This window comes from Prunus avium, chromosome 1 (genome assembly GCF_965620075.1).
Source record: "Prunus avium chromosome 1, drPruAviu1.hap1.1, whole genome shotgun sequence".
In the NCBI taxonomy this organism is placed as follows: domain Eukaryota; kingdom Viridiplantae; phylum Streptophyta; class Magnoliopsida; order Rosales; family Rosaceae; genus Prunus; species Prunus avium.
This window is the reverse complement of record NC_142284.1, coordinates 12,992,274-13,017,371: the sequence shown is the minus strand read 5'-3', so window position 1 is coordinate 13,017,371 and position 25,098 is coordinate 12,992,274. Positions and strand designations below refer to the sequence as shown.

General features: G+C 38.8%; 2 protein-coding genes and 2 pseudogenes across 2 annotated transcripts; all 4 read right to left on the bottom strand.

The window, feature by feature from the left end:
• Nucleotides 1–3,904: 3,904 nt before the first annotated feature.
• LOC110750457 (putative aspartic proteinase GIP2 pseudogene) lies at nucleotides 3,905–5,367 on the bottom strand (annotated as a pseudogene).
• Nucleotides 5,368–6,177: 810 nt separating this feature from the next.
• On the bottom strand, nucleotides 6,178–7,697 carry LOC110750459 (putative aspartic proteinase GIP2). The gene has a single exon (XM_021950798.2). It carries the CDS (start codon nucleotides 7,618–7,620, stop codon nucleotides 6,301–6,303), a length of 1,320 nt encoding a protein of 439 aa, XP_021806490.1. The 5' UTR covers nucleotides 7,621–7,697; the 3' UTR covers nucleotides 6,178–6,300.
• A 1,991-nt stretch (nucleotides 7,698–9,688) lies between these two features.
• LOC110750458 (putative aspartic proteinase GIP2 pseudogene) lies at nucleotides 9,689–11,021 on the bottom strand (annotated as a pseudogene).
• Nucleotides 11,022–11,731: 710 nt separating this feature from the next.
• Nucleotides 11,732–13,243, bottom strand: LOC110750430 (Eukaryotic aspartyl protease family protein). The gene has a single exon (XM_021950767.2). It carries the CDS (start codon nucleotides 13,126–13,128, stop codon nucleotides 11,854–11,856), a length of 1,275 nt encoding a protein of 424 aa, XP_021806459.2. The 5' UTR covers nucleotides 13,129–13,243; the 3' UTR covers nucleotides 11,732–11,853.
• Between the last annotated feature and the right edge of the window lie 11,855 nt (nucleotides 13,244–25,098).

Genomic DNA, 25,098 nt, shown 5'->3' with positions numbered 1-25,098 from the left:
GTCCGGGTCAGAATGCCGAATACACATTCAAGTCCCCAACCGAGAAGCTTCTCAATCGGCAACTTGGGGGACTACTGTTTGTACCATATCTGACCCTCCACTCGTACAACGACACGTGGATCTCATAAACTCGCCCAAGCACCCAAGGCCTCGGACAATCGGCATAGGCTACTGATGATATTGTCTCAAAGCAGCAAAAGATCATTACAGGGCCCAACACAGCCTACAATCGGTATCCCCTACCGATTCTGCAGAATCAACCTCGAAGCACCCGCCTGAAATATCTAAGGACTCGTGTCAACCTCATAGGGCCCTCCCACGAGTCCCACATCGAAAATGAGCGCTAAGAGCATACTAAATGCCCTCTATAAGTATGCCCCTCCCACTACAATACAGGGGTAAGACTTTTCAGCTTGACTTTTATACTTCTATATGGTCAACAGCAAGAGCTCTTAAAAACAATCTTACTTGAGCATCGGAGGGTCTTAGGCTGGTTCCACACCGGTTCCATAGACCTCACGAGCTTCGCTTATCTTCTATTCAGGATCAGCATCCAAGGACAGGAAGAATCGGCATCCAACACCCAATCGATCTCTTGATCGTCCATCCCACTTGTAAGTTGCACTCATCTCTATCTATTCAAGATTTAGCGCCAACAAAAACAAAAACACAATTCAGTTAATCTATTAGGGTTATACATATATATAGGTCCATGTTAATATATTAATTTTAAAAGAAAAAAAAAAGGGAGGCCTTAGGCATTTTGTTTGTTAAAAACAAAAAAATTATTATTTTAAAAAAAAAGAGGATTGGTGCAGAAAAAAAAAGAGGGCGGTCCCTCTTATTCTCATCATATTAAAGGGGCGGAACACTGTTGGATGCATTCCTTCGCTAGCAGGTCTTCGGCCCGTCTCAATTGAAGAGTCTTCAGTCAGTAATCTCGTACTCTCGACCGACTCGAACCACTACTTTATCCATGTGCTGGCTGAAAAGACTCCCCTCACTAGAAGACATCCCCATTGGCTCTAGATTCTGTTTTTGAGGAAGGGAATAGGGATACCCTACTTTGCCAAGAGGTGGTAGGAGCGCAACGATCTAGCCAAAACCTACTTAGATGAAGTAGCAAGGCGTATGAAAAGAGCGACGACCCTTCTTCTTGGAGATAACTCCAAAAGCCAAACCTAGCCCTGTTAGGTGCCTTAGCCCAAAAGGGGCCTGTGCTTTTGTTCCCCAGGGTCTGGGGTTTGCTGTAGGGGTGGGCACGGTACGGTATGGTACGGTATTTAGCCCATACCGCTACCGATACCGGAAATTTAAATCGGTATGGTACGGTATGAGATTATCGTTTTTCAAAATTGGTACCGTACCATACCGTACCATGTCGGTATCGGTACCATTTCGGTACAAAAATGACACAACTAAAAAATGAACCAATTCAATATTCAACATATTCATTTACCAAAATAAGTGATGCCTAAGTTACAAATTCAAAGATTCAACATATTCAATTATCAATATCCAAATCCTAATCAACATATTCAATATCCATCAACATATTCAATATCCAAATCAACCAAATCCTAATCAACATATTCAATATCCATTGAATATAACATATTCAATATCCATCAACATATTCAATATCCAAATCAACCAAATCCTAATCAACATATGCAATATCCATCAACATATTCAATAGAAAATTATATATCTGAATAGTATTCGGTACGGTACGGTATTGATCGGTACCAAATACTTGATACCGCTACCATACCATACTCTATTGGTACGGTACGGTACGGTACTGAATATTGATCGGTACCGAATGAAACGGTATGAAATCGGTATGGTACGGTTCGGTTAGGGTACGGTTTCGGTATTTCGGTTTTAGATGCCCACCCCTAGTTTGCTGTTGTCGAGGGCCATAAGAAGTTTAGTCAGAACGATCAGGTTATTTCAGTAGTTTTAACCCTACCCTAAGAGCGTGTCTGTCCCTATATTATTTCCTGACATGCTCTAGTCCCCCTTTCAAGGTGTCTTATAGCTGCGTGGCAAAAGCTCTCTCTTCTAGAGCCCTTCTCAAGTGGGTTGACTAGGCTCTTCTCCTTTCCTTTAGTTTGGCGAGATAGGAATTGTCTCTAGAAGCCTTAGGTCGATTAGTTAGACTGATCTTTGTGCGTTTCTTTAAGTAACCTCGATGCTGTGCGTTTCATATAACTATATGAAACGAAGTCGTTTTATTCCCAATGAACCCTAAAAAAAACACGCGAGGTCATCTTCTTCCTCTCGCAGCTGCTATACTATTTAATAAATAAAAAATTAAGAAAAAGGACTCTCCTTGTTGCATTAGTTAATACTTTATAGATATTAATTTGGTATAGCTGCGAGGCTATAAGAATAAAATAAGTACGTGTTTTATTCCGCAAATTACAACTTAAAAGTTTGGCCACAATATAATATTTTAATATAATTTATTTTAAAATTTTCATATATATTATTTGTATTCAATAATATGTGAGAATTTTGTGTATAATTTGTGAATTTTTGGGGCATTATTAAAAAATTTATATATAAAAAATGAGTGTATTAAACAAAAAAAAAAATATGTACATGCATGTTCAATACGAGTATAGACGCACGGCTATACTATTTCTTCAAAAAATATTCAAAAAAGCGAGTATAGCCGCACGGCTATACTATTTCTTTAAAAAAAACCGAGTTTCCTTAAATTTTAAAAAAAAAAAATCAAAACACCTTATATCTGTGCCGCTACCTTATTTCTTTTTAAAAAATTACAAAAAAATAAAAATTAGTATAGCCGTGCGGTAATATTATTTCTTTTAAAAAATATATAAAAAATGAGTATAGCCGCACGGCCATACTATTCAATAATATGTGAGAATTTTGTGTATAATTCATGAATTTTTTTGTGTATTATTGAAAATTTTATATATAAAAAAATGTGTATTAAACATAAAAAAATACATACGTACATGGTCTATACCAGTATAGCTGCACGACTATACTATTTCTTTAAAAAAATTCAAAAAACCGAGTATCACCAGGCGGCTATACTATTTCTTTTAAAAGAAGAAATAAGCAAAAACCAAGTATAGCCCCGCGGCTATACTATTTCTTTTATAAATTAAAAAAAAAAGCTTTCGTATGATGATTACTTGGATTGTTAAGGATTAGTTATCTCATATACAAGTCATGTGTATGATTGAAAATTCTCAATTTGAATTTGAATATCAGTCGGTGTCACAAACGATATTATTAATGATGCTTTATTTGTTGGCGTGACTCGTGACTTGTGACTTTCCTTTCACACTAAGGATTCTTATATTAATTGTAATTGATTTCCTATCGTAAATAGAATTAGGAGTTATTACTTTCTTTGGAATTCAAGGAAAAGAATACACGGAAAATTCTCACAAACAATATTCTCTCATAAGTTTCATATTTTAGCATTATTTTCTAAAAATAAACAATTTGAGACCCAATATGAAGAAACAAACACTACAAGAAAAACGGTCATTAGTGACCAATTTCCTTGTGACCAAATGAATACTGGTCACAAATACAGTAAATTTAATGACTAATAATACTATATGGTCACTAAAATGATTGGCATCCAATTTTTAATTTTTAATGACTAAATTTTCTGACCAGTATTTAAATTAGTCACTGAAAACAACTTAAATTATGTTATTAGTGACGAACACATATGCCAAGGTAGCTTTCCTTCTCTTATTTGATACATCAGTGACGTCCCCTTTTTTAAACTTTTTTTTTTTTTCCAAAACACTGCGGGTACTGCATCAAATAGAAAGAAAAAAAAATTGTTATTCCTACATTTTCATCAACACAGTTTCTTACGAAGTTGAAAGTGTGGCAAGTTTTTCATTGCAATTGGCGAACCAAAGACATTGAGAAACAAACACCCTACATGAGGTTTTCACTTGGTTAAACACAATAATTAAATCACAGCAGCAGATGTGAAGTTGAAGTTAGCACAACTTGTCTCCCGAGCCAAAAGTGATGAGCTGAACCCAAGCCTCTTGTTAGCCAGATCAAACTGAAGAAGATTGTCCTCCAACTGATGCCCTCCGATCACCATCGACGTCGTTGGGCTCTCAAATGAGTAGCGTTGCCTTTGCTCAGCACCCACAAACCCTAAACACAACACATCCTTGCTCACTTGCACCATGGAATTTGCTCCAGACACCCTCCAGTACACACCCTCACTTTGCAACACAAAGTCAATGCTAGGAACAGCGGGGCCCACACGTGTCATTCCAATGTGGGTGGAGTCAAAGCAAGCTCCAAAAGGCTCTACAGAAGCCACTCTCTTAATGTGACCAGGCATTTCTTTCACAAACGCATCAACAAAAGCTTTGTAGATTGTGCTCTCCAAGACGGTGTAAGGATTGACGGTGCTGATTTTTGTGCCACCATAACCTTTTTGATCAATCGCTAGCAAAGAAGTATTTAGTGACACGATTTTTTCGTTGACTTTGATTGACTTCACGTTTATGAAATATTCGGCAGAAGGCTCATCCGGATCAAAAGCATTGCCTGTGCTGACAGGGTTGAGGATCAACTTAGTGAAAGTCAACGACTTAGACGCATCAATCTTGGGAGCCAGAACATGCGGCCCATCCCCGAAGAAAACAACACCGTATGATCTAGCCGAAGAAGGCAAGCAAATGGCGAATTTTCTAGGGAGTTTATAAGCGGAGGCAAACTGGGTGGGGAGAGCGATTCTGGTCCTGCCTAGACCAGCCATGCCCTTGGCACCATTGGCAAGGCCAAAGACACCGTAAAATGTATTGCTACTACAAGCGAAGATGAAGTTTGGAATGTTAGAGACCTTTGGGCCGGGGTGGGACCCATCTGTGGAATGTAGGCCCCACAGTATGTCCTGACCAACCTCGCCGTTGTTGTCTGCAGAGCCAATCACGGTGTTGTCTGGGAAGAGGATGCAGGTGCGGTTGTTGCAGCCTGGCCTTTGGGGGAAGAAGCATTCCCAGTTGCATTCTTTGGAGTTTGCAATGGAGCATTGTGTTGTGTTGCAGTAGGCAGGCTTGTAGGTGGACGAGATGTACTGGCCTTCGTCGCAGTCAACCCAGAGGAATTGACCTCCGAGGTCAACGGTTAGCTTGAGGATTACCGCAGGGGTTCTTTGCTTGATGGTGGTGATGTATTGGAGGGTAGAAGCGTCTTTGGCTATGGGAAGAACTAGGGCTTTGGGTTTGAGTGATGATGGTTTGGCTTGTGATGAGGGGATCATGTGGATCAAGAGTAGAAGGGAGCAAAAGAGAAGTAGGCTATGAATAGATGAGGAAGACATTGTTATGTGTGAACTCAAATAATCAATGGAAGTTATAAGGTTGATGAAGTGGGAGGAGACCTGTCAATTTATAGGTGTTTCCACTCTTAATAAATAAATAAAAGTCCTAATATATCATCTCAGGCATGTTGCAGCACAAAGTCAAATAATCCTCTGTTCATAAGCTATAGCATAAGTTCAAAGCATTAGCAGCAGCTAGCTCAAAATCTTTGATATTGAGTCAAGTCAAGGGTTTTAAAGTTGCACATAGTGGGCAGGTGTCATGTGTTGAGTGGTTAATTAGTAGGTTAATTATCAGTTTTGGTTTTTGTTAATCAGTTCCATATTGAAGTTGTTCTTCATGGAGAAATTATAGAATATTGGACTCTTGTACAGTTATCTGTATTTGTATTGACTCTTGTAGTTGTACAGTTATCTGTATTTGTACTGACTCTTGTGGGTTACGTCTTAATGCCTGGGTCTGGATATTGTCTTTATCTTAAAAAGATTGGGCTGTCGGTTGGTGGGTTATTTATAAATGAATAGCCAAATGAATATTATGTGAGCATGGCTCTTCGGCCGGGCGAGGAGTCTAAAACTAGAATGTGGTTTAGGATGGCAAGTTGGCAACTTGAGAATGTATATGCCAGCTGAACCCCTTCTTACTATTTTTGTCTCTTTGACTTTGAATTTCATGTTAGTCGTCCTTTTTTATTGATCTTATTCATTTATTATATCATTAGTTATTTCCCAAACGATTGAATTTGTCAACTGAAATTCATTATTGAGAAAAGATAGAATACAAAGGGTCCAGTATCAGACAATAATTATCCTGACAACAAGTATGTAATTGTAGTTGTCTGCATCATATATATATATATTGGATAAAAAGCAATCAGGAACATTTATTCACCATGTAAAAGACAAATAAATAACAGAAATTGAATAATTAAGAAGGCCCTTTGTCTCTAAGCAGTAGATGTGAAGTTGAAGTTGGCACAAGTTGTTCTTCTGAAAAAGAGAGAGGAGCTGAACCCAAGCCTAGAAGCAGCCAAATCAAACTGCAGAAGATTGTCCTCCAGTTGATGCCCTCCGATCACAATAGAAGTCCTTGGCCTCACACCTCCATCCACAAACCCCAAACACAGCACATCATCGCTCACCACCACCATGGAATTTGCTCCAAACACCCTCCAGTACACACTCTCACTCTGCAACACAAGATCAATGGCAGGCACTGCAGGCCCAACCCTTGTGCTACCAATGTTCTTCGAATCAAAGCATGCTCCGAATGGTGCTACTGCCTTCACTCTTGGGATTTTAGCAACTGTTTTCACAAATGCATCTACCACGGCGTTGTAGATTGAGGTCTCCAAGACTGTGTATGGATTCACAGTGCTAATCTTTGTGCCGCCATACCCTTCACTGTCAATTTTCAGCAATGAAGTGTTCAAAGCAACGGCCTCATCATTGATCTTTATTGACTTCACATTGATGAAGTATTCTGTAGAAGGCTCTCCTTGGAAGTAAGCACTTGCAGTGCTAACAGGATTGAGGATCAATGGGGTGAAAATAAGTGACTCGGAGACATCAATTCCGGGAAGCAGACTATAAGGCCCATCCCCGAAGATGACAATACCATTAGAATTTGTTGAAGAGGTCAAGCAAATTGCGAATTTTCGATGGAAGCTAAAAGCGGAAGCAAATTGGGAAGGAAGCCCAATTTTAGCCCTGCCCAGGCCAGCCATGCCCTTGACACCATTGGCCAGGCCATCCAACAGAAATGTGGAACCACAAGTGAAGAGCAAATTGGGGACAGAAACAACCCTACCAGGAGTAAACCCATCTGTGGATTGGAGTGACACAATGTCCTGGCCAAGGTCACCGCTCGTGCCGGTTCTGGTGACGGTGTTATCGGGGGAGAGACTGCATGTGTTGTTGTTGCAGCCTGGCTTGGGGGAAGAGTAGCACTCTGTCGTACAAGCCTTGGAGTTTGACAATGAGCACTGGGCAGAGTTGCAACGAGCAGGCTTGTAGGTGGATGAGACGTAGCCTTGTTCGCAGTCAACCCAAAGGTATTGACCGCCAAGATCGACTGTGAGTTTAATGGGGACGAGAGGGGTTCTTTGGCTGAAGGTGGTGATGTATTGGCGAGTGGAAGGGTCTTTGGTGACTGGAAGAACAAGGGCCTTGGGTCTGACAGATGCAGCTTTGGCTAGTGAGGGGGTGGTGGTGATGATTTGGAGGACCAGCGAGCAAAAGAGAAGGCAATGAAATGAGGAAGCCATTGTTGCTGGCTTTGTTGGATGTTGATTTGTAAATCAATGGGAAATGAAGCTGATGGTTGAAGAAGAGGGAGGGCATGCCACCAATTTATAGGTTTTTGAAGTGTTAGAACATTTTTGACCCAAATACAAAAGTCTATGAGTTCGAAGTGAAGAACGCACGTTTGTCAAAGATGGCGATTTTAGATTGTTATCTTATCTACATGCCGAATGCCAGCTCGATCCGCGGTTTCTTTTCTTTTTCTGCTGAACACAAGTTGGTCTTTGTCGTTATCTTTGAATTTGATGTTCATTTGTCGTATTATATTAATGAGGATAAAGTGAGAATATTAATATTATTAGGTAAAGTTTTGGTGGAGTCTCAAAAGCAACCAAATAGAATCAATCTAATTATTTATAGTTATTTCGTCGTCATAATATCTCACTTGTTTATTGCATTCACACCTCATAAGGTTTTTCATATTTTCATAAATAATAATATTATTTGTACCATATTTATTGACCACTTTTCTAATAGAGATAGTCATATCTATATTAAAGAAGTGAACTGATCAACAATGTGATCAATAAATATGATCCAAATAACAATAAACTATTTAGATATCCTCCAAAGTTTTAGATTGTTTTCACATAACCTTTTTTATATCAAAATTCCTTCTCAAAATTGATGAAATCTGCATAAAAGTTCTCTAAATAAGTTCTCTATATGAAAATTTTGCTTTTAGAGACAAATTGCATAAGGACACCTCGTAAGATTTATAGTCTTTTCACAAAATGCCCTTATGCAATTTGTCTCTAAAAGCCCTTATGATATTTCAGTGTAACTTCCAAAATATCATCGAATTTTGTACAAATACGAGAAAATCAAAGTGTATCATTGTAATTAACACTGTAAAAAGTAACTGAGATTTCATTCAAAATAATATGTTCACGCAATCCAATAGCAATTTAAAAAACAATCTAATGTTGCAAAATATATCCTAAAAACACAAGTCTTGTTAGTCTGAAGTCTTTCAATATTAATAGATATACTATATGGATGAGTGTGTGGGGGGGGGGGGGGGGGGCAGGCAATATATTGGGGAGGCTAAAACCAGAAATTAAGTGCATGCTTCCCAAGACATGTTTTGTTGTTTTTTTTTTTTAATGAAATAAAGTTTAGGGGAATATTGGTTATTCTCACCACTAGCGCCAAGACATACCCACAATCTCGAGTCGAAATGACTTACATGTAGCACCCAATTGCCAGTTGTTACCGGTATGGATTTATGTAGGAAATTACAGATCATGCACCAATAAGGACTACTGATAGCAGAACTCGAATACTAATAGGGCTATACACAGTGCAGGAACCTTACCAACTGAACACGTTTTAGCTATATAAAAAAAAATTGCATTTCTTCCCATTGCGATCTAGATCTGCGAATGAATATTTTTGTTAAATATATTTGGAGAATGATGGGTTTGGCGTCAAAAGCAGTCATGTTCACATTTATTTATCACGTAAAGATACATGACCATTAATGCTAAAAACAATGAAAAACCACAGCATGGCCAGCTATAGCCATACTAACTCTAAGCATTGGAAGTGAAGTTGAAGTTAGCACAAGTAGTTTGTCCGAACAACAATGAGGAGCTGAACCCGAGCCTCTTGTTAGCCAAATCAAACTGCAGAAGATTGACCATTGGTTTCACTATCACATATTTTGATATCCAAAATTTAGAAGTTATTTTAATGCCTCTAGCTAGAAATATCATAAATTATTGAGATACTATATATAAACTACTCATTGGTTTACTTGGTGATAAGTTTTTTTTATTAATTCAGTTGACTTGATCTATTAAGATTAATTGTCGAATTCCCTTAATTATCAGCTTGGTTAACTCCATCCAAGCCTTGATCTATTAAGATTTGCGAATGAATATTTTTGCTATATGTATTTGGAGAATGATGGGTTGCGTCAAAAGCAATCATGAACACCATTTATTTATCACGTAAAAAATACATGAGCATCGATGCAAATAACAATTATTAAATTGCAGCTTGGCCAGCTATAGCCATAGTAAGACGGTCCTCTAACTCTAAGCATTGGAGGTGAAGTTGAAGTTAGCACAAGTAGTTTGTCTGAACAACAATGAAGAGCTGAACCCGAGCCTCTTGTTAGCCAAATCAAACTGCAGAAGATTGTCCTCCAACTGATGCCCTCCAATCACAATCGAAGGCATTGGCCTCACACCACCATCCACAAACCCTAAACACAACACGTCCTTGGCCATCTGAACCATGGAGTTTGCACCAAAGAACCTCCAAAACACTCCCTCGCTCAGCACAAGATCAATGGGTGGCACGAACGGACCGACACGTGTGCTGCTAATGTTCTTGGAGCTGAAGCAAGCTCCAAAAGGTGCAACAGATGCCACTCTTGGGACGCGAGGGAGTTGTTTCACAAATGTTTTAACCACCGCTTTGTAGATTGAGGTCTCCAAGACTGTGTAGGGCTTCACGGTGCTAATTTTTGTGCCGCCATAGACTTGTGCGTCAATGTTTAGCAATGAAGTGACATTGAATGAAACAACCTTGTCGTTGATCTTGATGGACTTTACTTGGATGAAGTAATCTGTTGAAGGGTCGCCTACGAAAGAAGCACCCGCGGTGCTTACGGGGTTGAGGATCAATTTCGTGAAGGTGAGTGACTTAGTGACATCGATGCCGGGGAGCAGAACATAAGGCCCGCCTCCAAAGAACATCGCACCGTATGATCTTGGTGAGGAAGACAAGCAAAGGGCGAATTTTCTTTGGAAGCTAAAAGCGGAAGCTAGTTGAGAGGGGATTCCAACTTTGGACCTACCAAGGCCAGCCATGCCCTTGGCACCTTTGGCTAGGCCATCCAAGAGAGATGTGTCACCACAACTGAAGAGGAGGTTGGGTGTGGAAACAACCCTAGCAGGATTGGACCCATTTGTGGAATGGAGGGACACAACATCTTGACCAAGTTGACCGCCGCCGGTGAGCGTGGCAGCAAACGGGTTATCGGGGAAGATGTCACAAGTGTTGTTGTAGCAGCCTGGTCTAGGTGAAGAATAGCACTCTGTGGTACAAGCGTTGGACTCAGCAAGTTTGCATTGGGCTGAGTCGCAATGGGCAGGCAGGTAGATGAGATATATTGACCTTCGTCACAATTTACCCAAAGGGATTGACCACCAAGATCTATGGTGAGTTTTATGGGGACAAGAGGGGTTCTTTGCTTGATGGTTGTGATGTATTGGAGGGTAGAAGAGTCTTTTGCTACTGGAAGAACAAGGGCTTTGGGCTTGAATGATGTTTTGGCTAGTGAGGGGGTAATGGCAATGTTGAAGATTAGTGAGGAAAAGAGAATTAGGCAATGAAATGAGGAGGAAGCCATTGTGATAATTCTAATGAATGGAGGCTGGTGGTTGAAGAAGTGAGAGGGAGGGCATGCCAATTTATAGGTGTTTTCAAGTGTTGCTTACTTGATTTTAGCAAGTCTTTTTAATATTGATGACTAAATATAACAAAGTCTTTAGTATATTCATGGAGCACTATGGGCAGGTCATTGTAAATGAATATTATGGGTGCACGGTGCACCCACGTGGAAAATTGGGAGTTGCAGCTGAACCCACGTTAGGTCTTCTTGTCAAACTAAATATACAAAAAGACCTGGTACTGTGCTACGTACGAAACATAAATGATCGACTTTGCAGTATACAGAAAAAGAGAGACTGAAAAAGTTAAAGAATATGGCCAATGCTGAAGAGATTTTAAGAACATGGTTAAATTGTTGAAATGAAAATTATAGGATCCATAGGGACCATGGTGAAACTGTAAATGTAGGGATGATGGCCAGGTAGTGAGTCCGACCCCTTCCACCAAAGCTTGAGTCCTATTTCCTATAGATTAGATTAATTTAGAGTAGATTATAGCTTGTATCAAGAAAAATTAAAATATAGGGATGATTTGTATGATTTTCTGAAAGCAAAATGTCATGTGCTCCTTCACATTCAAATTTGATACTTTTAAGATTTCTTAAAAACTAATGAGTGACAAAAGTAAAGAAATGCTACCATCACAAGCAGAGTAGTGTAAAACCGACGATTAAAAAGGGAAATTAAAATAATCATAACAATAATAAAAGCTTGCTGCACAAAGGAAAATAGTGAGCTGGATAGTCAAAATTTACATTATAGTTTCTACCAAAATCAAACAAAAACATTAATTTACAAAGAATCTTTAAGCGCAAAATCTAACAATCTCAAGTCAGAACAACTTGTCTGACTGCTAAATCCCAGCACGGAAGCACTCAAATCAAAATGCAGAAGAGTATCCTCTAATTGATATCCCCCAATTACAATGGAAGTCTTCAAGTCAGAACCTCCATCCAAAAACCCCAAGCACATCACTTGGTTGGTCACCTGAACCACTGAATTTCTACCATGAATTCTCCACTTCACCATCTCACTCTGCAGTACCAGATCAATAGCAGGCACTTTTGGACCAACCCCTCTTCCCTCAGCCTGTTCTGAACTAAAACAGAGCCCAAATGGTGCTACAGGAGCCACTCTGGTCATGTTCATAGCCATAGCTGCCTGCTCATAAGCTCTGGTAAATGTAACATAAACTGAGCTCTCCATGGTAGTGTAAGGAACAGTTGTGCTTAGCTTAATCCCTTCTCTAAAATCCTCTTTGTTTAGAGATAATCTCTTGCCACTGATTTTAATGTACTTCAAGTTGATAAAATACTCATGTTGGTTGGTGAGGAGGGGTGTGTATGTGTATGTGAGTGAGTTTGAAATTTCAGAGCCAAAGTGGCCATGGTTGTGTAATATGACCCCATTTGATGAAGATAGGCAGAGCATGAATTGCAATTTGGAGCTGAGTTTGGTAGAGATTTGTGAGGTCATTGAAATCTGAGTCCTTCCAAGGCCTAACATTCCTCTGGCACCACTTGCTAAGCCATTCAAAAGGAACATAGGTGCACAAGAAAACAGGAAATTGGAATCAAGGGTGGTGATTGAACCTGACTCTGTCTTTGATGACCCATCTATGACTTGGACGGCCATGATGTCTTGCACTAAATCCCCTTGTGCTGCCATCTGGGTGATGCTGTTTTCTAGGAAGACATGACACTTGTTCTTCTTGTTCTTCTTGTTGTGGTCATTGCTAGAGAGGTAATTCTTGCTTCCCTGATCATGGGTTTTTGGCTTTGCTGCTAAGCATTGGATTGAGCCCTGAGAAATCAGACGGCTAGAAGATGATGATGACCCACAGTTGAGCCAGAGGAATGGACCGCCAAGATCAACCACAAGCTTGGTGGGCACAAGTGGAGTGTCATGATGAATTGTGGTCATATACTGGAGGGTTGACACATCCTTGGTCACATGAAAAATTAGACCATTTGGTGGGTGAGAGGGTTTAGCTTGAGATAAGTTAAGATTGCATAAAAAGAAAGAGATCAAAAGAAGAAGATGAAAAAAATGTAGAGAAGCAGCCATGGAAGAAAACCAGAGAGGAAGAGAGAGATAGAGAGAGTGTTGGTCTGGAAATGTGAAGAATGTGAGGATAAAATAAAGGGTAGTTGGTGCTTTTGCAGTTTGCCGCGGCTGGCCAACAATGATTAAATATTACAATGGATAAGAGCTTTGGGATAATGTGAATTGTGCTGACTAGATTTTGTGTTTGGAGTTGGTCAGTGTTTATCTTCTTTGGTTGGCATGTGGAGTTTTGATTTTTTGTGGGGGATAGTGTGAGTGTGACTGAGAATGACATTATTATTTTTTTATGGTGGAGAAATATTTTGGAGCAATTTGTAAGAAATGATAATGAAAAGAAGTTGGTCACAGAATTTTCGATTTTGAGACTCACCAAACAACCTTTTTCTTATATATAATGTGTTTATTCTAATCCTATCTATGCTACATTTAATCCTCGTTTATCAAGTTAAGTATAACCTAATGACTCAATTTTGTTTGTTTAGCTTTTTTGGAAACTAAAGGCAAATGTTCGGCCACACAAGTAAGCGCATAGAGAGGTTGTTCCCGTTAGGGTTAATTTCAATTTAGGCTTAGTTTGGTATTGTTGTGCCTTTAAAAAAAATTGTGAAATGAAGTAGCTAAATGTTTGGTAATCTATATTTGTAAAAGTGTTATGAGTATAAAAAGTAGTGTTATAGTGTTTGGTAAATTTTTTTATATAAGTGATGTGACAGTGTATAATGACAATAAAGGGCATGATGAAATTTTTTTAAAGGCTAAAATTATCATAAAAAAAGAAAAATGTATAGTTTTTTTCTTTCTCCCTCTTCTCTCCTTTCTCTTTGCTTCTTCCTTTCCAAGCCCAGTTTCTTTTCTTCTTCTTTTTCTTCCTTCCCAGGCCGCTGCCCCCCTCTTTTCTTCTTCCTTCCTATGCCCCACTTCTTCTTTTTTCTTCCTCTTCTTCCTTCCCAGGCCCCCCTTTTTTTTTTTTTTTTTCTTCCTCTTCTCTCCTTTCTCTTTTCTTCTTCCTCTTCTCAATTTCGATTTCACTTTCTCTCTCTAGTTCTCCATCCTTGTCTCTCGCTCGCTCCCGACCTCTCTATATTTTCCCCATCAAAGTCGCATATCTTCATCCCCTTCAAAGTCACAGATCTTCTAGGTCTGTAAAATAGGGAGCTGGGTTGGTAGGGTTTTGGGTTGAGATGGTAGCTTTGAGGGATTGAGGAAGGCGACCAAGTTGCAGAGAGAGAACAACTCCAAAAAATCCTAAAGGAACAACATTTGGGAGGCTTGAACATGGGATGATGAGGATAGAGCGTGTAATTGTTTGAAACAAATAAGGGCAATATGGGCAATTTGAAAGTTTCATTAAACTCCTCTGCATGCTTCTCCGAGCAACAGATTTTAGAAGCAGGTTGTGAGCTACTTCGTGTTTTCGGCTGTGGATGACAGCAAATTTTAAAATAAGTAGCTTGGATTGGTTTTACCAAACGCTCAAATCTCCAAAACTTCTTTTCAACACTACTTATTTTTTAAGCGCAGCAACCCCAAACCAAGCCTTAGTACCCTGAACTTTTATTTTTAAGGCATGTTTGCCCCTATACTCTCAATTTTAACAATTACATACCCTAAGCTTTTTTATTTTTTGCAATCCGATTCCGGCATTAGACTTACCGTTAGAATTTCTATTAGACGTTGATGTGGCTGATGTGGGACCCACCTTTTTAAACTGAAATTGCTTAAAATATTAATAAAACATTTTAAAAAATATTAATTAAAAATAAGAAAAAGATTTATAAACATAAAATAAAAAAGAAAACTCCATTAGCCCTAAGCAGCTACCCCCTTCCTCGACCTAAGCCCCACCCTATAGCCTCAACCAGACCACCCAACCACGAAGACAGAAGACCTCAAGGAAGAGATCGAGCAAGTTTATGGTCTCCGAGGTCGATGGGTGAGTGAACATGAGTGGTATCCAAGCTCATTTGGGAGCTTCAATGCTCATGAAAAGCCTCAACTTGCATTTTCTTTGCTCAAGCTCATTTGCAACGCCATGGACCACAAAGTCCACAAGGTCATATCTGGCCAAATGGGAGGCTTCATGTCAAGTCTCAGGTTTTTGGTCGTGGTTCCATAGGAGTGCCCAGAAATGGGATTTGGTTTTTGATTTGTATATGAGTGGCAATGGGTCTTAGGTGCTGATGGTCTTGTTTGATTTGTTTCCTAGAATTAGCAGTTGTGGGGAGGACATCAACCAATTAGTGTGACAAGACCCAACCCAAATTCCACTTTGGAATCCGAGCTGAACCCTGTGCGTGTCCGACACCTGGTGGGTGTCGAGCACAAATGACCATATTGCCCTTTTAACTAAAATTCCATTTTTAGTACAAGATTGACTTCTGCTGAAAATTCGGCAGAGTCTCCCCTGTAATTTGATCATTTCCCAAAATTTCCACCTGCCAACAAAGCATAAACAAATATCCCAACTTCCAGCATGCATTCAATTTACATCCAAACAGTTCAACCAAACTAAACGGCCTCAGGCCATATAGAAATCCTAGGGCAATTCTTCAGAGCAACACTAATTCAAGATTTACAAAGAAAAGTATATTTACAAAAGAAATCCTACGTAGCGGAATGGATGGATGAAATGTGGTGACAGCCCTGTGGTGGTCACTCCGGTACACGACTACTGTTTGGGGGCGCAAAACATTCAAAAATGTGAGTGGGCAAAAATAAAGTTTTCTGAAAATAGTATATGAACATACTAACCCCTCCGTAAAAACAATTAGAAATCTCAATTATATTCCTTTATATACTCGTACAAGAATTTCCAAGACTTGCATTTATATATACATACTAGTAGTCATGCATTCAATTAAAACATCTAGACGTTTTTGAAAACATTATAAAAGAATAAATCCTTTCCACCTAGGTGTACCCGTCATTTAACTGTCAATTCCCTTATTTCCGTTTATTCCCACATATTACCGTCAATTCCGATGACACGTCCTCGCAAGTCTCAGTAACACAAAGTCGACCTGAGCCGCAACCTTGCTGGATACAGGTGACATTTAGTCGACCTGATCCGCATTCCTCGCTCCACACGATCCGGATATCCCTAAGACTCGTGGCGCAAAGTCAAACGTGCTGACTATACCGAAGGCAACAACTTTCATCCGAGGCAACATTTATTCCAAGGCAACATTTATACCGAGGCAACATTTTATAATTCCTGGGTACCTATGGTGGTTTAAAATATATATATATATATCTGAAAAAGATTAAAGTTTATAAAACTTTTTGTTAATTATCCTTAAATCCTGCTGCCATTCAATCTGATAATTATCTCAATTCTTACTTTCCATACCCTTTTTGCATTTTCGACTTGGCAGCATATAAATAAAACATTTAAATCCAACAAATCATGCTAGGAAAACCATTGTCAGTAATACTTATTCAAGATCAAATAATGAAACTTAATTGCATAAAATCATTTATAAAACAAAAGTCCACTCACTGGGCGTCCAAGCTAGCTTGACCCTTTGAGGGTCCTTCCTGCAAGTTTGAAGGAGCCCGAGTACCTATTTAAGCAATTTCAAACATTTAATTAATAAAATTGCTCAACCATGGATATTTAATCAAAACCCTGACCACCGGCCTCAAAAGTGCATGTACAAAATTTAGAAAAGTTCCTAGGCCCATTTTCAACCTTTCCAACAGGTGAAATGGTCTGAAAAGACCCGATATCCAATAAGCGATTAATTCCCCAAAAAAGTCAACCCAGGACCCCGTGGGGTCCACGACCTCCAAATTCCGATCCGAGAGTTCCTAGAGGTTCCATTATAGTTAGGAAATATGTCCCAAGAGTTTGGTCTCGATTGAACGGTCGGATTAAACACGACCGCCCAATTGAACAGTTATTATTTAATTAAACTATGACATATTGAATCGGAATATCCGGGACTACGATTCACAATCCGCAAAATCCTATACGATCCTAGGAGTGTCTAGATCGACATGTATTAAATTGGAAGCGATCCAACGGTTCTAACGTATAGAACCCATATAATGCACAATAGGTGAAATCCATTCGAGGTTCAAACGGTATCCGAATTAGAATCCGAGCACATTGCCCACATGCCGGCAACGCGTGGGTGTGCAGATAAAATTCTAGCGGCCGAAAAAACTCCAAACCGCCGGCCAAGCTTCCTACCATTGGTTCAGAACATTGATTGGAGCCACTTTTGTTCTTAGACATACCCTGAAAAATGGCCGGAAGTGGCCAGAATTTCAATTTGAAAATCGGCCAAAATTCAATTCGAGCTTTGATCTACTTAGACTAAAAATCATTTCAATCCTACCCAACCATCAGCTAGAGCTCAAAGAGTAGATGAAAATTCATACCTTGATTGCCTAGATTAGTGGCCGGAAGACGGAGATCGAATGTCGGAATTTTCTATCAAAAACCGGTCGTTTCCTCGACGTTTTCTGGCAACAGGACAACGGCTGGCGGCGGGGGAAGGTTGGGATGGGAAGCTGAGGTGGTGGGGGTGTGTTTGGGTCCGGCCCCGCGGCTGGTGGCAGCTTGTGGCGGTGGTTATGATGGTGAGAAGGTGGCTGGAAGAAAAATGAGGAAAAAAAAAGGGGGGGGGGGGGGGGGGGGGGTTAAGAAGAGAGAGAGATAAAAAAATCTTATTTATTTATTTATAGGTTATTACATAGTGCCTAACCTTAATTCATAAATTAATTAATTGGAGATCGATCTATCATCCAAATTTAGATCTTGCAATGGCGCATCAGAGAACGAAGCTGATTTTCATGTTTCTTTTTTATTTTATGTTTATAAATCTTTTTCTTATTTTTAATTCGTTTTTTAATATTTTATTAATATTTTAAGCAATTTGAGTTTAAAATGGTGGGTCCCAAATATGCCACATCAGCGACTAACGGAAGTTCTAACAGTAAGTCTAACATTGAAACCAGATTGCAAAAAATTGAAAAGCTTAGGATATGTAATCGTTCAAATTAAGAGGGCAGAGGCAAACATGCCTTAAAGATAAGAGTTCAAGGTCTAAATTGAAATTAACCCTTCCCATTGTCATCTAGAAATATTAGTGACATCAGAGGAGTGTCGTAAAGACTATGGAGATTGCCCCTTCGCATCCAAGATTGAATCATCATCTCTATAAATTAAATTAATTTAGAGTAGTTTAAACTATCGTTTGCATCAAAATAAAGAATGTGGAGACTAAGTCTTTCTTATGGCCCTTTTTTGACTGGAAAATTAGTAGCAAAATTTAGATTCTCGGAAAATATGATGAGGATTGCATCCCCAAAAGTCTAAAATAGAAGATTGCACCTTAACATAAGAAAAAAAAGGATGTGCGGATTCCCATTGACTGTTCATGAACTGAACCCTTTTCCAGAGTTGTTCTTAACAATTAAGTTTTCAATACCTAAATTCTTTTGATATAAGCAAATATTGGTGGTACCGGTGCCGTCACTCATCCAATGGCTCATATTTCATTTTAAAAATAAAGGGCTGAGATTGAAGGAATTGATGACTTGTTCAACAATTAACAAGTATGTGAGTGAGGGAAAAAAACAAACCCAGACTCACAAACGACGCGTGAAGTCTTCTTTGTGAGGGACGAGTTGCCATTTAAAATCTGAAAGACGAGGTCTGAGAAAAACGAATGAGCATCTGAAAAATGAGCGAATATCATGAGTTTAGGGCTAAGTCGTGTTTGGGCTTCGCATAATCTCAGCAATGGGCTTCGCAGAGGCGCTGATTCATCGCTAAGGAGGAAGCATATCATGGGTGTGGCTCATCTACTTGTCTAAAAAATGAAATAGGCGGTGAATCGTGTTGGGCAAAGCATCAATTGGTTCAGGGGTGCTCTGGAGCAGATTGGTCACCATATCGTTGTTCAAAGGGTCGTAGCCTTGTCCTAAATTTTTTAAAGATTTACAACCTTCTTCGCTTTGAACGACGACATTGCTTCCTCATTTAAGTTGTTGGTGAAAGGAAGTTGAAGGAAGAAGCGTTGAACATTTGGAAGCAGTAAGTAAGAGTTCAAATTACCCTATTTTGCTAGTTTAGGAGTTGAATGTATTTTGGGTCATGAGTTCATGCAATTGCATGTTTTGGGTTGCGAAACAATTATCCCCGTGTGCAATTATGGTCGTGACTATGTGCAATTGCATGTTGAGATTATTGATTAGTCTTAATTTGGGAGCAAGTACGTTAGCACTTAGATTACGTTTAGAAGCATCAAGTAAGAGTTCAAATGACCCTCTTTTTCTGGTTTAGGTGTTGAATGTATTTTGGGTTGTGAACAGTTCTCCCCATGTGCAATTATGGTCGTGACTGTGTGCAATTGCATGTTGAGATCATTCATTTGTCTGAATTTAGGAGCAAGTATGTTAGCACTTATATTATAATATAATTGTAGTTTGAATTGATGTTTTTCAGGCATGTAGTGATCTGCTAAGATGGGCAGGGGCATAAAGACATCAAAGGGTGCTTGTATTGATTTCGGGTATCTTGGTGGTTGTGAAAGGTTGAGTCACGGGGCACCGTTAACAAAGAGTGGGCATATGTCGACCGAACATCCGGTTAGTCAAAGTACTGATTATAATAGTGTTGACATTAATGTACCGAGGAGAGAAGATATTATAGGGAAAGAGTTTAAAACAATATAAATTGGCATAAGAATATTATATAAGTTATGCAGAGGTCATTGGATTTAGTGTGAGAAATGACATATTGGTTCATAAGGGAAAGTAAGTACGAGACGGTAGTGTTGTTCGAAAGAAGGCTTGAGAAATGAAAAGTTTAATGAGATACCAGATAGGATTCAGCCACCAATGCCAATTACAAGAGAGAATTGTCTGACCTTTTTTTTTATAGGATATGAGAAGAAATGTAATATTTACGTCATGACGAATTTTGAACCACATTACAATCATGAGTTAGTTACTCCACTTCAATCGCCATATCTCCAATGTAACCGTATTGTTCGAAATTCAGATTTAGCCCAAGCAGTGGGAATGCGAAGAGCATTTATTAAAACATGTCATACATATGAGTATATTGTGGACCAAAATGGCAGGTATATAAACGTTGGTTTTCAAATCAAGGATCTATACAATAAGTTAGATGCATCATGTAGGGAAATCTAGTTGGACGGTAACACAGAAGCCGCACTCTTATACTTGAGAGCAAAAAGGGCAGTCGATCTTGAATTCTTTTGTAAGTTTAGTGTTGACGAGGAAAATAGGCTTGCTAATTTGTTTTGGAGGGACTTCACTTAACTTTTGGATTACATTGCCTTGGAGACGTCCTCATATTCGACAGCACGTACAAAACAAATATGTATTATAAGACCCTAGTGTTGTTTGTTGGTTCGAACAACCACCGGTCCACTGTAATGTTTGCTTACGCATTATTGCTTGACAAGACATTTGAAACTTACAAGTGGGTTTTCTGACTTGAGGCACATCAACTCAACTCGAGTCACGTGATGTCCTCGTTCTATTTCAATTATAAGTTCCTCACTACACCGGAAGATGAAATCATTTGTTATAATTAAATGGACGTAGACAACTACATATAGGGAATTTGGTCAATTTCGAAATTACTATTCAAGAGTCATAACTATTTACCTTAAAGTGTCGTTAGGCCTAAAAACGTAACTAAATAAGTCCAAATTGGAATCTTCTAAATCACTGGGTTTTAACTTGAAAGGCCCTATTTTTATTTTAGATTTCATCTTATGCATCAGCATTCCTTTTCCAATTGTTGGGTTAACCAATGGCTCCTTACAATGATTCCATGGACGCCTTTTGCCCATACGACGTGTTTTGATTCTACTTCGATCACCATGGGGCAACTTCGTGACATTCCTCTTTTCCACGCCAATTTTCAACTGTGTGGAAAAGGAAATTCAAATATTGCATATATGAATAAATACATTTTAAATAATTTACAACATATAAACAATTTATTTCATTGTCATTTTAATTAAATGCATAGTTAACAAATGTAAACTTTGTCCAAATAAATGCATACTTAAGAATGTAAACGATAATAAGAAACCAACTTATTGTCGATCTTCAAACTCCTAATTGCTCATCATACCTCAGGTTTAATGCTTTTCCATCCAGTAATGGTGTTGATGGATTGTTAATGTCAACTGCACCTTTCTCATTTACTTTGCTACATTATTTACCCTTCTTAGTCACAACATTCACACCAACTTGATGGGGGTTTTTTCAATGCCTCGTTCCCTTCAAGTGCATTTACATCTTCATAAAGGAACTCACTTTACTCATTACCTTCTGAGTAAATTCCAACATTGAGCGTTTTACCTCAGCTTGTATTATTGGCGCCAAAATACATGTAACTTCAACAATTATTTCAATGTTCACTATGGACACTTCATTTGTCTTACTGCGTCTTGAAACAACCCTAACGGTAGGACTATCAAACTCACATTGTTTTCTGACCCAATTAATCAATGTACACATCGAATTATTATCCCATGACACAATAGGAGGCAAAGATTTATCCACATGCACTCCATCGTGGACAACTGAATCAAAGTAGAATAGCTGGAGGAAAAAGCAGTGACCCATTTACATATGCACCTTTATTCTTTTTGAACGACCTAACACATTCACGTAATAAGTTGAATGCATGGTCAGCCCAGTTCTTACTCTCTATCTTACTTGGGATCCTCAAGGGAGTTAAATACTTCTTGCTTACTAATAGTGAAGATGTGGAGCTGAGTAGAGTGCCAAGTGCAAACATCACAAACCAGACTTTGAAGTCATCATCCGTATTTTCACACTTTTCCAACTTCTCAGCTAAATTACTTATTAATGCTCTTTTATCATTTCCACAATAAATCTTCACTAACTCTCTCACCTCTTCATCTTGTATCGATCCACCAAGTTGAACATCCTCGACGGTGTTCTTAAGACCCATAACACGATCAAAGTCGATGGCACTTATTCGAAAGACATTGTCGTGCAAATCTATGGAGGAAGTATCAGAATTGAACTTTTGAATTAAAAAAAATTGCAAAGTGGACGGTGCAAACGAGTGTAGGATACATATGACAATGTACCAAACCCAATAGCAGTAATTGTTGACCGCTTCTCCTCTGACAATTTTTCCACCGTATGATGGAATCTTTCCAGGCTGCATCTAGTCATCATACATTTCTCTTCTTTTGAATTATTTACTTGCCCACCCCAACCTTTGACGATAAAACCATATGTCGTTTTCTCTTTGGGGTTCAATTTTCTCCACTTAGAAACAATTTCTTCTTTTATCTAAAAATATAAACTACATTAAAAAAAATCCATTTTAATAAAATATTTAATAAATTGTGACCCAATTCATTGCCATCTCTCACCTTAGTGACTAACTTTGCACTGCCTACTTGCCCAATTTTCTTATCAATCATTTTTTTAATTAAAAAATCATCCTAATATTAACCAACCACATTTCTATCTTTCAGGTATATGTATATGTAACTTACATGAAATGGAAAAATGCATCTCAGTCAACTCTTGCATGTTCTAAATTATTCTCACCCTTGCGCTTCCCTTTCGCTTGAACACTTTTTTGGGCATCCATAACCTGCACAAATCAAAGTCACGACACAACCATGGGTACAACATTTCCATCTCACAGCAGCTCCTTCATCCTCTCTAAACGCTGCACCCGTTTTGCAACCCATAACCCAACAACAAACACACCTCCGTGAGTAGTCGGCGCAAAGGTAAAAGACATGAATAGATCGGACATCTCAGATTACGTTTTGGGTCCTGATCTGTATAGAGGTGTGTTCTATGTCCCTGCATGTACTCATATTGTGCTCTCTGTGTAGGGTATGCGGATCCAGGACAGATTCAAGGGAAAAAGCAATAAACACACAAACTCAAAGGACAAAAACATCAAAAGGCCCTGGGGACCCCAGATCCGTGCAGCTCTTAGGTATAATTTCGAATCCCTGCAAGTTTGTGTTTTTTTGTTTTTTTCATTTTTTTTGTTCTTTTGTAGATCTGGTAGTATAGGTGTACTCAGTTTTGTGGTGTATAGATATGTGATGCACGTGTGCATGATCTGCAAACTAGGCTGCAAAAAATTAACTACTGAAAAATGATGTTTCTGTGCTGGATATGCAACAACTACCCCCAAACTTGCATCTTTGAGTGAGCTCATGTTAATTGCTTTAACTTCTAGCATAGTGTAGATGTGGTGATGTTAATATAGATTTGCTATTGGGTGCATGATTACAGTATAGGATTATTTGCAATTTACTGCTGGGTGCATGATTTTAGTATAGGATTATCTGCTTTATTTTCCCCGGGTTGCAACCTGCAATTTACCAATAAGTAAAGAGTTTAGAAAAATAAAAATAAAATAAATAAATAGTTTAGAAAAATTGGGTTGCATCCCAATAAGCGCTTTATTTAATGCCTATAGCTAAACATTGCCGAAGGTTGGTGGTCAGATCACTGGTTCCTTCAGAGTCACTGACTCGACTGCAATGTCAAATGGTGCCTCCAAGTAGTGTTTGAGTCTATGGCCATTTACTTTAAACTCGAAACCGGTCTTCCCATTTTTAATATCCACGACGCCGTGTGGATAAACTTTAGTAACAATGTAGGAACCCAGCCACCTAGATTTTAATTTCCCAGGGAATAACTTCAACCTTGAATTGAAAAATAGAACCTTTTGACCTGGCTGAAACTGTTTCCGGAGAATTTTTCTATCATGGAATGCTTTTGTTTTCTTTTTGTATATCTTTGTACTTTCATATACATCATTTTGGAGTTCTTCCAACTCTTGCAACTGTAACTTTCATTTTTCTCCAGCTGCATCATATGCATAATTAAGCTCCTTAATCGCCTAGTAAGCCTTATGTTTAAGCTCCATAGGTAGATGGCACGCCTTACCATAAACAAGCCGAAAGGGAGACATCCCAATCGGCGTTTTATACGTTGTTCTGTAGGCCCATAAAGCATCATTCAACTTAACACTCCAGTCTTTACGGTTGGCATTGACTGTTTTCTCTAAAATGCGCTTAATTTCCTTATTAGAAACTTCAACTTGCCCAAAAGTTTGAGGGTGGTATGCAGTGGCCACCTGATGATTTATCCCATATTTAGTAAGTAGTGCAGCAAACTGTTTATTTAAAAAGTGATTTCCCCCATCACTGATAATTGCCCTAGGTGTCCCAAAACGTGGAAAAATAGTGCCTTTGAGGAATTTCAGTACCACAGATCCTTGATTTGTTGGTGCTGCAACGGCCTCGCCCCACTTAGAAACATATTCAATAACCACCAATATGTATTGATTTCCATTGGATGATGGGAATGGTCCCATAAAATCAATGCCCCAAACATCGAATAATTCAACAACCAAAATACTTTGTTGTGGCATTTCATTCCGCTTAGACTGATTTCACACACGTTGACATATATCAGAAGCCTGGCACCAAACATGAGCGTCTTTAAAAATAGTAGGCCAATGCAACCCGCTTTGTAATATTTTAGTTGTTGTCCATTTTCCCCCAAAATGACCACCACAAGCATGTTGATGTGCAAACGTCAAAACACTTTCTTGCTCTTTTACAGGAATGCACCTACGAATAATCTGATCTGGGCAATACTTGTATAAGTAAGGCTCATCCCAAAAATAATACTTAATTGTAACTAAAAACCGTTTCTTTTGCTAGAAAGTCAAATCTGGCTGCAAAATACCTTTAGCCAAATAATTTACAACATCGACAAACCATGGAGTTTTGCTTACAATGGCCATAAGTTGTTCATCAAGAAAACTGTCATTTAGAGGAAGTAAATCCTCTTTTGCTGTGGTGGTACTGACCAGCCTGGATAAGTGATCAGCCACAACGTTGTCGCTGCCCTTTTTATCTCGAATTTCTAAATCAAATTCTTGCGTAAGTAAAA